This window comes from Botryllus schlosseri, chromosome 7 (assembly GCF_051294905.1).
Source record: "Botryllus schlosseri isolate E-star chromosome 7, Bs_hap1, whole genome shotgun sequence".
NCBI classification, from domain to species: domain Eukaryota; kingdom Metazoa; phylum Chordata; class Ascidiacea; order Stolidobranchia; family Styelidae; genus Botryllus; species Botryllus schlosseri.
Window position 1 is genome coordinate 14485972 of NC_137242.1, and position 14488 is coordinate 14500459.

Consider the following 14488-nt stretch of genomic DNA (forward strand, 5'->3'; position numbering starts at 1 on the left):
ATTGTATAGTGCAGCGGTCCTCAACATTTTGGCCTCGGATAAAGAAAAATACATTGCGGCTTCCTAACACGTCGAGTATACTATAGATACCTAACCTACGGATAGATATGCAACACCCGTCGTCACGCTTGCTTGCCCAGAGGAAACTACTTGTCAGCAATCTGAACGTAACGTAATGTCTATATGCTAATGCTAATCCCATAGCTCTCGACCCGAGCGCTCAAATTGAGGAATGTTGATCATATTTGAAAGCTACTGTCGCACTGATTTCGAAAATATACATTAAAATATGATCAGGGCAACGAAACCCCCTCGAAATACACCTCAAAGCCTGAAAATCGGCATCGTTCATCGCCTTGATGAAATTTTAATGTAAATTTTCAGAATCAGCGCGACAGTAGCTTACAAATAAGATCAACTTTACATAATTTGAGCGCTCGGATCGTCAGCTATGGAATTAGCAATTAGCCTATGTTGCGTTCAGATTGCTGAGCAGCAGTTTGCTCTGGGCAAGCAAGCGTGACGACGGGTGTTGTGTGTCTATCCGTAGGTTAGCCATCTATAGTATACCCTGACTCTCGACTAAGGCTGAGTACAATGATTCTAGTACTAGAATCTGAACGAGTATTAATTCTAATGATTCGAGTCGCGTAGTGACAGTTGAGTTTTCCGAGCTCTGAAATTATATGCTCCTTTCCACTAAGAGGTAATTTATCCGCGATAATTTTAGTTTCGATGCTAACTTCCACTGTCCAAGCCTTGAAACCGCGATTGTTCGTATCGCAGCATACGGAACATGTATGAAAAATATGTGAAGTCATGATCAACCTATACTATTGTCACAATTAAAAGAGGTAAATTATAAAATAGGTAGGCATACAACCTTTTCGAAAATGCCAAATTGACCTTTTGTTTGTTTGTGGTGGTATTCATGGGGCTTGTCGAGTCGACTACAATGGCCATTTACACCAGGCCGATATTCTTCATTTTTATTCCGTATCTGCCGACTTGTAGCTGGACACTTCTAGGCTTTCTATAAGACACCGCTTATGCGGATCACATGGCGAGGAGGAGCTTACTTAACCCTCAAATTCATAAGTAGGAATTCTGGAGTCGACCTCGGTTGGACTCGAACCCGCAACCCGTGTCCTTATTGTGATGTAGAACTGGCATTCATTGTTTTCTCTGTGGTCGAGTACAAGGTGCATATTTCAACTTTCCACGTCATTCATACTGGTATGACGTCATATCAATTGATACTCGATTACTCAACTCGACTCGAATCAAAATCGGATCACGCAGGTATACTCGTCTTTGCCCAGCCCTGTTCGCGAGTATAGCTTAGTGGCCGTTACGTTGCATCGCTGCACACCAACGGGTTTTACGGGTCCGAGTCCGACAGAGGTCGACTTCAGAATCCCTTCTTAAGTGTTGGAGGTTTGTCTGTTCTATAGGTTTCTCCACGCGATCCTATCTGTGAAAGCGGTGTTCTACAAAAAGTTTGAAGCGAAAGTGAGCCGTGCTAAAATTGCAATCTCAGGTATTACAATAAGTAATATGGTGTAAAATGACCACTATTTGTGGAGAAGGAAGATCACGATGAAGATGACCAAAATTGCCCGTAAAAGATATTTTCATGTACTAAACAACGCATTTGGATCACAATGGCCGAAGTTTCCTGACAATTTTCAAAATCTGAACAACCCTAATGACCATGGATGTCGAAACTCTCTGAACGAATACGAAAAGAGCAATATTTCACAAGATTAAGACTAAACAAAGTACAGTGGTATTAATCCTACGTCGTGGCACTGTTCAACCCAAGGTTATGTGGTGGTGAATAGAAAAGAAGTCGACACATTCGGCCAAACGTAGCTGTGCTCATATAATTCATCCATAAAAACCCAGAGACAAACCAGATCAAGGATCTATTCAAGAAAGACAATGAAAAGAGCGAGGAAGCCTAAAAGATTAGAGAGATGAAGATCGACGCTGTTATACGTCGGGCATTCGACTAAGAGACCACACTTGCTCATTTTGGCATCTGCATATCTATTCGTCGCATTGTACAATGTACATTGGGTGTCTTGAGGTGATGAAAATAATAATAGAACCACCAATTATGTCATAATCAAATTTAGGTTCCTTACTTTTTGTTATAGGACGACCTTTGTCACCACATTTTCTCGATGCATCCCTAAGCAGTCCAATTGGCATATTAGTGTGCCGCGGCATACAAGTTGAGAACCAGCGGTATACTACATCACATTTTCGAGGGCAGCGCATGCAGATATACTGAGCAACCTGTATCTGTTTTCGGGAGCTTTGAAGCAAGAATGAGCTATACAATAGCATCTAAACTTGACTGATCTGAATACAATGCATGCCATTACGATTTAGGCTCATCAGCCATTGGTCGTACCTCACAATATTTGTTTGCTGAAATAGAACTCGGACCAATACTCAATGTCGCTTGCTGTGGGTTTATCAACCAAATACAATTTCTGTAACAATGGACTCTAGTATGCTACTCAATATCGGTCGCATTAGCTTGTCATCGTAACGCTTCGTTAATGGTAGGCCTAAAGGAGCGTATTACCTAGCCACCTTATTCTCGTTGCGTACAACTGAGAGACACAATTCGGACAAATTGAGAAATATCATCCCAACCCAAAGTTCGTATTAGTTTCATACATCTCAGCAACGGTGTCGTTTCAGGGCATATGGTTCAGTATAATCGATTGCTTCCATTTAAAACTGCAAAGAAAAAATGCCTATATCGCAAAACAATAAATTATAGCAGCAAGTGTCGCAATCAAAACCGTAACAGGACATTTACATCTACCGCATAATTTTACCGTCGAATTTAGTAGGCTACAACCTCTCGAATAAGTGACTGGTTGCCATAAGCGCAACGGCGCTATGTGAGAAGAATAACGGTCTTTATACATATACATTATATATATACAACATTAATACAGCTGATGGTGAGAATCGTTAGACGTTTAGAATAGCTCTAAAAGATGCATAGTCAGTGACGGAACATCTTCAAAATTTTAATTTGCACCGGAAGTGTGTGTGTCAACACTGCACCCGAGAGTAGAGTGCACGACTATCAGTCGAGACAAAATGTCTACTCTCCCCTCACTAATGCGGTAGGAAAGTAATTGATAAATTGAAGATAACTCAATGTGAAATTGTATCTCTTCCAGGTCCATTTCCATAAATTATTCAAGCTTCACGTTGTCACGCTGCTGCACTATCGAGTGATATATTTTAGCGAGTGCATTCTCATGTCTTACTGCCGATCAATGTTTCCGATCCAAATTTCATTCTCAAGTCGTAGGATATGGCACGTCAGCTGTAAACGGATCTTTCGATATCGCGATGTTTTCATTCCAGAATCGACTGGCAAAGTTGCCAGGTACGGTATTACTCTGCAGCGTCAAACGCTCCCTGGATTTATTGATTCCGTGGATCGTGTTATTTGTCGTCCCCGGACTGGGCGGTGGTATGCTGTATATGTCCGGAACCGAGACCCGGTCCACAGCTTCACTCAATGGCTCAACCTCGTTTCTCCTCGGTCTTATGTAAAAATGAGGTCGCTCATCGGAGTCATCTACATTCGGCAATTCATCGCCATAATGACAAAGACCATACACTCCTATCGCAACCAAAGTTGGTCCTGCTATTGTCGTGAATATCCCCGCCAACCCAAAGCTGAGGTTTTGTTCCGAAGCGACTTTTCTGATGATAAAATGTACAGCTCCGCCAACGATGAAAGCCCCTCAACGCAAGGAAGCAAATTTATCGATTCCAATTAGGATACGAAAAGTAAATACATTATCTCTACCAGATATAATTGCGATCAATCCGGTCCGGCGGATGCGGCTCACAGGTATTTGCCGACACTTGCACTTGAATGTGAATACAGCAAGTAGGTTCATCAGCCAGCCAACGAAAATCCACGGCAAAGACACCTGTAGTATTTCTGGATGAAACAGAATTAAACCGACAGATGTAGACATATATGGACTCGTCATCCGACAAAAAAGGCCTACCTTGATTGTTTAGCTCACATTGTTTGTATTCTCTGCAACAGATAAACAGTCCGCAATGACGCGTGTCACTCTTGAGCCATTCGGGAAGAAACGCGCATGCAGTGACGACTAAAAACGACACAAATACGATCGTCCACAGAACTCGAAAGGAAAAATCAGTCGCGGGAAGCCTCGCCATACTCGACCTACCAACTCATGACCGTTAAACAAAGCTTGACAGACTGAATGCGGTTTCCGCGCAGTTGACACTCCATGAATATTTGAAGGCAAAGTGATTAGTATGCGGCTTCTTCATCGGATTGCTCAATTTCATACAGCTATCTCGTATATATGACCTGTCGCTACTAGCATAGATTACCTGTCAACTCTAATAATATCTGTAATAGACCCTACTATGTAGCTGTGGCTTCCGTGTTTCAATGGGACTATTGACTGAAGTTGGTATCGCATTCTCCCACCATATTTTACGCGTACTGAATTATCCATAATGTGTGGAAGCTATACAAGATTGCGACCTCAGCATGCTAAAATTATGACCCTGCGACATACCTGGTACCGCGCAGTAAGCACATTTTACTCCCCAGCACGACGGTTTATTGTGGAAAAATCGGTATAAGGTACTGCTTCCAGGAATACAACTCCTGCTTGCATGATAAAACTACGGGTATTGTTCAATTTTGTGGATTCTTTGCCGAAACCAATCGAATATAAGAAGCAAGCTCACTGAATTCCGAATGAAATATTGACTGCGTTTGCGATGAATGGTGAATATAAAATCGAGAAACAATTGAAATCTTACTGTCTGTAATATAATTGGTACATCATGCACGAGAGGCATCGATTTGAGATAAAAGTCGTGGGTACAAAAATACGCGTACGGGTGTAGCGCAATAACCGCAAACTACCACAACGACAAGCGTATCAAACGCACTGTCCGAAATTACAACTTGATACAACTTCATTTATATTACAACAACAAATTCCAGTTCGGATTAAAGCAGAAATTAGACGGGACTGTTTTCGAAGTGGAAGTTGAACATAAACACCCGCGTCGTAGCAGATTTGGATAAATTCAATGCCTAATAATGTTGTTTTGCATATTTCCTTGCCGACATGGAAAGCTATAGCCCACTACATACAATATGCAGATTACTATAGATATGACACTGGTACATTGACGATCACATTTTAGGTAGCAGCGATGGTAACAACGAACTTATGGTTTGGTCGTAACATTCTGCGAAACGGGAACTATCACCACGTCGTTCAAATTCACTTTCACCACCAGCTTTATATACGCCCTATGCCTTTCAACGGTTATAATCTTGGTGGCGAGATTGGAGAGGCCGTCCTCGTACATTCGGCTCTGTGCTTCTTTTAGAAGTTTGTAACGAATCGCATTTTTCGGGTTTCCTTGATCCCTCCTATGAGGAATCATCTTGTACCTGCGTAGCAATGATTTGTGTGTTATGCAGAGAGAGATCCCACAAGCATCTATAGCTCTATATCAGAGGTCTCAAACTCAAATGTGCTCGCGGGCCAGTTTTCCAGTTTTGACGACGCCGCGGGCCGCGACATTTATAGGGGTATTCTACGTCGTTCCAAGTAGGCCTTATTTGGTGGGAATGAATTGCCCTATTGAAAGTGAGCCGATCCAACAGACTGAAAGTAAACACACATCGTCAAAATGTGATTTACTCCTGTATCAATCAGAGGTGGTCAAAGTAGTCAAGAAAGCTACTCAAGTAGAAGTAGAAGTACTTCTTCCATGAGCAACCTAAAACTACTTGAAGTAGAAGTAGAATTGACTGACTTTAAAAGTACTCAAGTAAGTAAGTAGTTTTGAAAACGATCCTAATTCGTTCACATGGATTGTAAAAAGGTGCAAATTGAGCTATGCGATAGGTGACGAGCTTGATTCATATTGATGCATACCAGCAGGTATCCAATTGTCGATAGCATAAGTATTCGTTAACATCATGGGATGGAAATAATAGTATTGATATGGAAATGTGATGCTAATCCTTTATTTTCTCGAACAGCACGTTTTAGAAAATAGCCTGGTATGGCGCCATTTCCCATATTATAAGGCCCGTAGTTCAGTCGAATAGCAATTCGGAGAAGTTGTATAGGATACGGTGTAAACACTTTGCTCGATTAGTAAACGTTAATAAAAAATATAGTGGGCCGTAAAAATGCCATGTTGTGTAGCTTTATTTCCAGAAATTAAAGGCATTACTGCACTTGCTTTTATACTTCAACATGTATGTTATCCAGACAAAAGAACTGATAATAATTATAACTCAAAGTATATGATACTGGGAATTGAAAGTGAAATATAAATACTACTTCTAAATGCAGAATATGTATTTCATGTTTTAGTCCAGAAAGTTTCAAAGGTGGTATGCTAAAACAGTTTGAAACTAAAAAAAAAGTCGGAGTTCACTTTTCCAGATTTGGACACGCCATGGACATTAGGGCTGTTAAAAAATAACTTTTTTTTCCTGATTCCAGCCATTCACTGATTAAATTGTCAGGTTGCCACAACAAAGGCTGCACACCAAATTTGGTTCAATTCGAACATGTCTAAGCGTCCGCAGAGCCAATTAAAATTTTTAATATACTACGTGAAATTAAAAAAAAAAAAATTTTTCAAATTTTTCTCTCAACCCCATGAAAATGTTGAGATGTCTTCAAAGACCATGCAACTGAAATTTGAGTCAATTCCAACCAGTAGAAACGGAGTTATTTGAGTTTTTCGTTGATAATTCTCGGATTATCCACCAATCAAGGATAATTGGAGAATTATCAACGAAAAACTCCAATAACTCCACTTCTACTAGTCCGAATTGAGTCAAATTTTATTTGCATCGTCTCTGAAGACAGCTCAACAATTTCATGGGGTTGACAGAAAAATTTTAAAAATTTTTTTTTTCAATTTTCCTGTGTAAATTAAAAATTTTAATTGGATCCGCGGAGCCCTATACTTGTTAGAATTGAACCAAATTTGGTGTGCAGCGTTTTTTAAGGTAACCTGACGATTTAATCACTGAATGGCTGGAATCCGGAAAAAAAAGTTATTTTTGAACAGCCCTAATGGACATGCTAGATTACGATATGACAAGTAAATGATAGATTGCGAAACATCAGTTTCAAACGTTATGATGAGCCATATATACTGTGATGAATTATTTGATATGAACGAAGGACGACAATGTGGTGTGAACGGAACCACGTCAACCCTCTATCTAAATTATATTCACCGATACTTTCGTGAAATCATACTGGAGACTCCGTATCCAGCACTGCGCGCGAAGCGCGACGAAAATTCTGGGCTTTACTAAACTTTTATGAAAATTAAATGTTGATACTCCGTGAGAACAGCCCGAAAACTCCTCAGGCTATCTTCCTGATTGGAAGATTGAACTACTTCTACTTGACAAACTGAAAATAGCGAAAAGTAAGTAAGTAGATCAAAAATATTACGAAGTAGAAGTAGAAGTAGCGAAAATCAGATCTACTTGAGTAAGTACCAGAAGTAGATGAAAACTACTTGAGTACTTCGAAAAAGTAGAAGTACTTCGTTACTGACCACCTCTGGTATCAATATAGGCCTGACACGAAAAGAATCATCACATTTATACCTATTTGAATAGAATTATTGTTGTACCTGATATATATTAATTATAAGATATAGACACCATATGGTTGAACAAATTTATGATGCCATCATAAAAGCTATCGGGTTATAATTTTGCGGCTATTGTAATATGAATACTTTGAATTTAACAGATTGATAATAGAGACTGATCTGATATCAAAACATTTTTAGGTTGAGCATTGTAATTCCAATCCAGGATTCGGGTATACTTTTAATAAGTAGGCTATTAATCTCATGGCCAAATATCTTTAAATATAGGAGCAGAAAAAAAATATAAATATAACATAAGTATATTAATGAAGGTGTCCTAGTGATTGAAATGTCGGAACGCCGAACGGCCCATTGTTGTTACATCGTTGGAGTGTACCACTACGGTACTCGGTACCTTTAAGTGGCCTTAATAACATGGTTTAGCGACCAAAAATGTATAACTAACAGATTGCCAATGGTTGCCATAACTACTTGCTTAGTTAGAGAAATACCAGGCTGCGACCTTCTGATCGATTACTGTTCCCCTGATACGCGATTAGTTTGTAGCGTCCATGGTTCTAACAAATTCACGACAGTCCGAGTCCACTCGAGTCATTTTCATTTTACCATCGAGTTAGCCCAAGTCTGAGTAATTCTAAAAAAGGTCGCGTCCAAGTCCAAATCACAAATTTCAGTCACGAATCGTCTAAGGGTCAGGTTTTGTCATCATGAATTGGAAATCAGGGTTGTAATGACTCGAGTCATAACTCGACTCGAGTCGCGATTTTTCGGTGACTCGACTTGACTCGAGTCTTTTTCTACAAATGAAAAATGACTCGACTCGACTCGAGTCAATTTGTGTGTTGACTCGACTTGTACTCGAGTCATTACGCAAGACTCGGACCAAGTCATATGACTCGAGTCTGGGTCTACCAAGACAGGCATTTTATTGTAATTTCGAATAATAGTAAAGTTATCACACTATTATTATTTTGTCTATCAGTACTGGTACCTGAAAACGCTACCAGAAACTGTTGAAAGTGAGGAAATTCAGTATATTATGAATGCGAAGCTATGGATATCCCCGAGCAGAGTTGTAAGAAGTGGGTTTCGCATGACATTATCTCGGAACAGCACTGGACTCGGACTTGACTCGGTGGTGAATTGAAAATGACTCGACTTGACTCGAGTCAAAACCATAAAAATGAGGTTGACTTGTGACTCGGAACCTTGTGACTTGGTTACAACCCTGTTGGAATTGTGACGAAATAGTGAATCTTCCAGGTAGCGTTTGCATTTGGTGTGATAGTGAAGTTTGATGAATAGTTTCAGGCTTTCGGAGCAATTTAAGAGGGAATTTTCATTTCATAACCTGAAAATATATAAGTGACACTTAGATATTGTCAAATTAATGAAAATATAAAATGTCGTCGCATGCCGCGCAAAATGCTCTGGCGGGCCGCGTGTTTGAGACCTCTGCTCTATATTCTATATCTATAAATAGAGTACAACATTTTAATCCAAATTATGTATGCACGTAGGAACGTATGCACGATTGCACATAGACACGCAGGATTTATGACCGCGATATAATTGAACTGTTTTCGTGTAACCCCCTTTTCGGCCCCTTGGGTGTGATACTTCAAGTGTGATACTTTCGAAATAGCAAGACCCATCATGCGAAATGACTAATCTCGCGTCGATTCTGCTAATTACTCACGGTCGACCATTGTGTTGGTAATTTGAGATAGCGTAGTGGTGAGCGCCGGCGCCATCCGAGCGGGCGGTCTGGGCTCCTAGTTCCCCGTCTAGTTATCCAGTCCAGAAAAAAGACTCGATAAAGAAATAAAAGGAGCAAGGAATAGCTTCTAAAAAGAACCGACGAAGAAAGAACAATATAGAAATCCGTGACATCGGGCACTAAGTCGAGGTGGATGCCAGTTCAAGAGACTTCTTTCGGCATCCCCCTATCTGTCCATTACATCGCATTCCGTGTCTTGTATATATCGCATTGTACATTTTGTGTGTGTCTGGAGCAGATGAAAATGTAATCTGTCCGTGTCCATTGATTGATTGATTAAATAATACATTGCCTGTTCGGCTATTTGTAAACAGCACAGTTGGTTTAGGCAGTAACGGAATTTTGGGTATGCTGCATATCGAATAAGTTTACTAGGTATGCCCGTAATACCAAGAATACCAGCGTTTGGCGTTTGTGGTTGCTTACTCCGACCAGCCCGGGCCGCAATCGATATATTAATTTGCCTTTCCCGTAATGAAAATGTACTTATGTAGACTTAAATACGACGGGTTCGTACATTTCGGAAGTATCTTCGTATATCAATGATTGGCGAAACCAGATCAAGATGGGGCTTAACGTATATTTTTCCTGATCTTCAGTGCAGTTATTGCAGTTGAACTACAACCGGACGTGGTCATGGATTTGAATTTGGATTTCCAACTGAAATCCGGAACTGGGCCTGGATTGGGAAATATTCCAGCCGCTGATCCTTAGTAAGTAAGCTGTCGCCACGACTTACATCAGCTGATGAACGGCGCTGATCCTCTGAAGTGAATTTTAATCAATCGAGTCAAGCCGACGCGACAGTATCGGCGTGTTCTCATCATAATTTCCGCAGTAAATCGCAGGTCGTTATTTACGAAATTGCACGATGTATCTTGGGAACTAACGCTAAATGACGAACGACACTACAAATTGGTGCGACGATCCTAGAAATATGTCCACCGGTTATTGTAACGGCTATTTTACTTGGTTCTTATGACGAGATGCAAATGTACCCCTAAACTACTTTCTACTCTTGAAAAGACAAAGTGTAAAAGGTAGTTTTGTCTAAAAACTGGTAAAGTAGAAGTGTAAGTAGTTTAATCACATAACCACTTGAGTATATGATGCAAGCAGACAAACCTATTCTTGAGCATTTTCGAAAAGAAGTAGCCTACTTTGTTTCTGACCACCTCTGATATTGAACTTTGAAAATTCATCACACAATTTTTGGTAAAAATAGTGTCGGTTCGCTGTCTTTTTACTGCGATCGATATCAGTTATTGTCTCAATTTTCAAATATTTTAATAGAGCGATTGAACGTTTTAAATCACTCGCCTTCCGTATGGACTTTTGTACCGAACGAGCTTGAGCGACATCTTGCGAATGCGCGAGTACATATCATCGTCTTCGCCGCCCCAGCCCCAGTACACATTGGAATAGCCGTTCACGAGCTGGTACTGATGCTCAGTAAATCCGACAGCGCCGCCTACGGTGACTCCGATTTTTCCGGAGATGCTGTAGTTGAATTTGTCGATGTACCGCGCAAAGTGTATCACTGAATTTTTGCCTGAAAATCAGAATCAGTTTATTAAAAATTTCATCATTACAAAACACCACAAGACTGCGATACAATGAAAAGATAGGAAGGTGTCGAAACGACTTGGAGTAGTCTTTGAAATCAGACATCCACCAGGGCCTAGGCGGTGTAAAGAGAAGGCATGCACACTGTATGAAGAGTAAAAGAAGATATAATACAATAGGGCAAGCGACAAAATGAGGTGGCTGTGACGGAAGGCGAGATCAATTTGTCAGGTCGTCATCCTGTAAACTTACGGGCTGACTAGCATTTATTCCGTAGAAATATATTGTATTTCGATTTGATTGAGGACATGCTCGATGATTGTAGGATGGCCGGCGAGATACCGTATTTAAATATATGGCATCAGAATCATTCAGTGACGAAACGGGCGAGACGGCAGACCGGATACACGCGAACCGTGTTTATATGATACGTTAATTGCAAAAGGTAGTCAAAGCAGTCAGTGTCTCTTGTCAAGTAGCGGTAGATGTAATGCCGACAATTGCTACTCAACTACAAATAAAAAGGTAGCAATTTCGAAGACATGTCAAAACGACTTCAAAACTATTGGGACTAAATTGCCCCGCACTGCAAACGTCGTGTTGGTCACGAGAGGCAAGTGTGTACCAGAGATGGTCAAAGTAATCATCATTTCGGCTCCGGTAGATGAAGATATACCGTATATTTCAACCCAGTAATTGTAAAAAGTGCGATCTCCAAGACATGTCAAAACTATACTTCAAGTAGAAGTAGAATAGTCTCAAGGAAGTCTACTCTTAAAAAGTATCATTGGTCGAGAGGTCGCATAATCGGAGGTGCCTATTTTCGAAATTGGGAGATATATCTTTCCGACTAACACAAAATGTTAGAGACTGACCCTGAATGTGTCAAACATTATAATAGCAATCAGTTTTCCGTATAGTTGCTGGTGGCAAACTGTCGTGCAAACAGGCAAAACCGAATTCAGTATTTCGAAAAAAGAGAGGTATACTTCAAACTGACATCTCAGCACAGTTGGTATCGCACCTTTACATTTATACAGCGTTCCAAAGATTTCCAATATCATGTCCACATCGTGGAGCACAACGCATCCCCAACGATATTCGGTATTACTCATGGCCCACTCGAATCCAGAGTTCATCAACTGGCCTTTATTGAAGACCGACCCCTCTTCTTGTTCGACGAGCAGGATTTGAAATCGGAGCTTTTGCTGTATCAGTATGGGAATGGTGTAATGTAGCCAGTATCTGAAAATAGGGCACAGTTCCGAGTGACGAACGCAATCCACAATTTGTGCTTTTATCTCGCAAGACGCGGATGGCGATAATGTCGCTCAGAGCAAGATAGTGTAATGGTGATGCCTCCAGCTTCTTGGTCGGTAGGTGGTGGGTTCGATCCCCGGCCGGGTTACACCAAAGACTCTAAAACTGTTTTCCGCGGCTATCCTACTAGGCGCTCGATGCCCACAGATAGCATGGAGGAGAAAATCGGGGGTGCAGCGACTAGATGACCTTACGGTCGTATCGCATCTCCGTCTTCAAAAGCATCTCTATGGTGCTGACGAAAACGAACACCCCCTTCTCTGTCTCTCGCGAGGAAAAAAATAATCTTGTGCTCAAATGTTCTCATATATGTCTCTGAAAAGGTGGCTATTGTATATAAAGCACTGTAGATGAGTAGATGAAACTACCACAATACTACCCATAAATCTAGCAAATACCGACCGACGAAGATCAATTGCAACCACAGGCGGTCATGTATAAAGTACTTATACTTTTTCCGAGCACTCAAGTAGGTTTCACCTATACTCGCTCAATTTCCCGGAGTGGTTAGTTATTTTGACCACTTCCACTTCTACTTGATAGTTTTTAAGCGAGGCTACTTGCTTTTCAGCCTTTCGATTTAGTTTGGGGAAAGTCTTCATCACCATTCTCTTTGAAATTTTCAAAACGACTGAGCGAAATAGTCCTTGCATGCCGGCAACTGAATATAATTTGGAAAATTGTAGGCTACGAATTTGGGTTGTCATTACTCTCATTTTGCGTTAGTCGCAAAGATTCACCCTGCAATTTCAAAAACAGTGAAATTCGATCGGCTATACTAAAAGTATGCGAAGGATCGGTAAAATCTACTGTTTGAAACTACTTACTTGAGTAGGCCTACTTGACAGATCTTCATTTTTTACTTCCGAACTTGAAGTAGTTTTGACATGCATTGGAAATCTATATTTCTACTTGCAATTGAGTGGAAATTTGCGTTACTTCTACTTCTTTGACCGCCCCTGGTTGTAACTAGTCCGATATATTTATGGGAGGGAGAATACCACAGGATCTTTGTCGCCCCAAAATCAATACGCCAGAGTGAATATCACCTCTATAGTCATGCAGTGTTGATCAATTGGTGGATACTTTTACATGATTATCGTGCTACGCAGTATTTACCTGAGGTGACTTTCTCTGTCACGATATGGCAGAATGATCAGGGTCGAATGCCTTGGCCTAGAACAGCCTGGAGGACCAGCGTAATATCCCTCTTCGAGAATTCCTTTGTATCTCATTTCAATATCCCACAGCGAGGGCGGGGGGATTTCGAAGTCCACTTTTTGATTCTTTTTTAAGAGTGACCTGGGAATCTTACACGGATCTCCAATCGAAGGTTTAAATTTCACGCATTCCTTCAATTCATCTTGCAGGATATTTTCAATCTTATTTTCGTGATAGAGTGGAAGTTCTTGGATGCGTTGATGAATTCTTTTCAATGTACCTGAATCCCGGGATATTCGATTGACGCACGATCGATCAATGTCGCTGACGTGACGACTAAGCAATGAAATCAAAACATCTGCGTTTTTGGTCTGCCTAGTAATAAGAATGGTATGGAGGCAAATAATCAAAATAATCCCAACAGCGGTGACGACGAAATATAAATATCGCAGGTCTCTGAGTCGCCGAAACTTGTACGATGTAATGTTAATAATTTTGCTGATATTTGTACGAAGAAAAATGAGAAAATCCTGATGATTCTTGCATGAATCCATACGAAGATCTGAAGAGAGAATGAGTACCGGAATTCTGATATAGACCGTGCAGCTTACCGTACCGGTACCCCGATACATTTTTTCAATAAATTCAAACTAATACCTTGTAGAAGATTCCACGGTGCGGTCCGCTATGAGTATGCGATCATCGCATTGCGATGTACAATTGAAATTCAGACAGCACGGTTTATGGTACCATGCAATGTCATGTGCTAATCCAAAACATGAGCCATCCATGCAGCAAAACAGGACAATATTACTCGATTCGCAGTTCCACCAAGCAGATGAGACGTTACTATGATGTCAAAATAATAATCACACCCATGATCGGATAGACAAGGCATTGTTCGTGCGTAATGAGCCATAATATACTAAATTGGTAAGTTTTAATGGA

General features: G+C 40.7%; 3 protein-coding genes across 4 annotated transcripts in view; 1 reads left to right on the forward strand and 2 right to left on the reverse strand.

Annotated features, from left to right (window-relative positions):
- LOC145443720 (uncharacterized) overlaps positions 1-14488 on the forward strand; it is a 180171-nt gene that overhangs the window by 63019 nt on the left and 102664 nt on the right. The gene's annotated exons all lie outside the window — the stretch shown is intronic.
- Positions 1717-4479, reverse strand: LOC145443821 (uncharacterized). Its single transcript, XM_080321784.1, has 3 exons — positions 4062-4479; positions 3854-3991; positions 1717-3787 (listed from the first exon to the last, which is right to left on the reverse strand). Exons 1-3 carry the CDS (start codon positions 4237-4239, stop codon positions 3336-3338), a joined length of 768 nt encoding a protein of 255 aa, XP_080177910.1. The 5' UTR covers positions 4240-4479; the 3' UTR covers positions 1717-3335.
- LOC145443820 (beta-1,4-N-acetylgalactosaminyltransferase bre-4-like) lies at positions 4633-14391 on the reverse strand. 2 transcript variants are annotated; one of them, XM_080321783.1, is made up of 5 exons: positions 14198-14391; positions 13499-14102; positions 12084-12304; positions 10814-11045; positions 4633-5506 (listed from the first exon to the last, which is right to left on the reverse strand). In XM_080321783.1, the coding sequence occupies exons 2-5, from the start codon at positions 14092-14094 to the stop codon at positions 5278-5280; spliced, it is 1278 nt and encodes a 425-aa protein (XP_080177909.1). In that variant the 5' UTR covers positions 14095-14102; positions 14198-14391; the 3' UTR covers positions 4633-5277. The 2 variants fall into 2 exon arrangements, with proteins under 2 accessions (XP_080177909.1, XP_080177907.1); XM_080321781.1 differs by lacking the exon at positions 14198-14391 and having other exon boundaries at positions 13499-14181.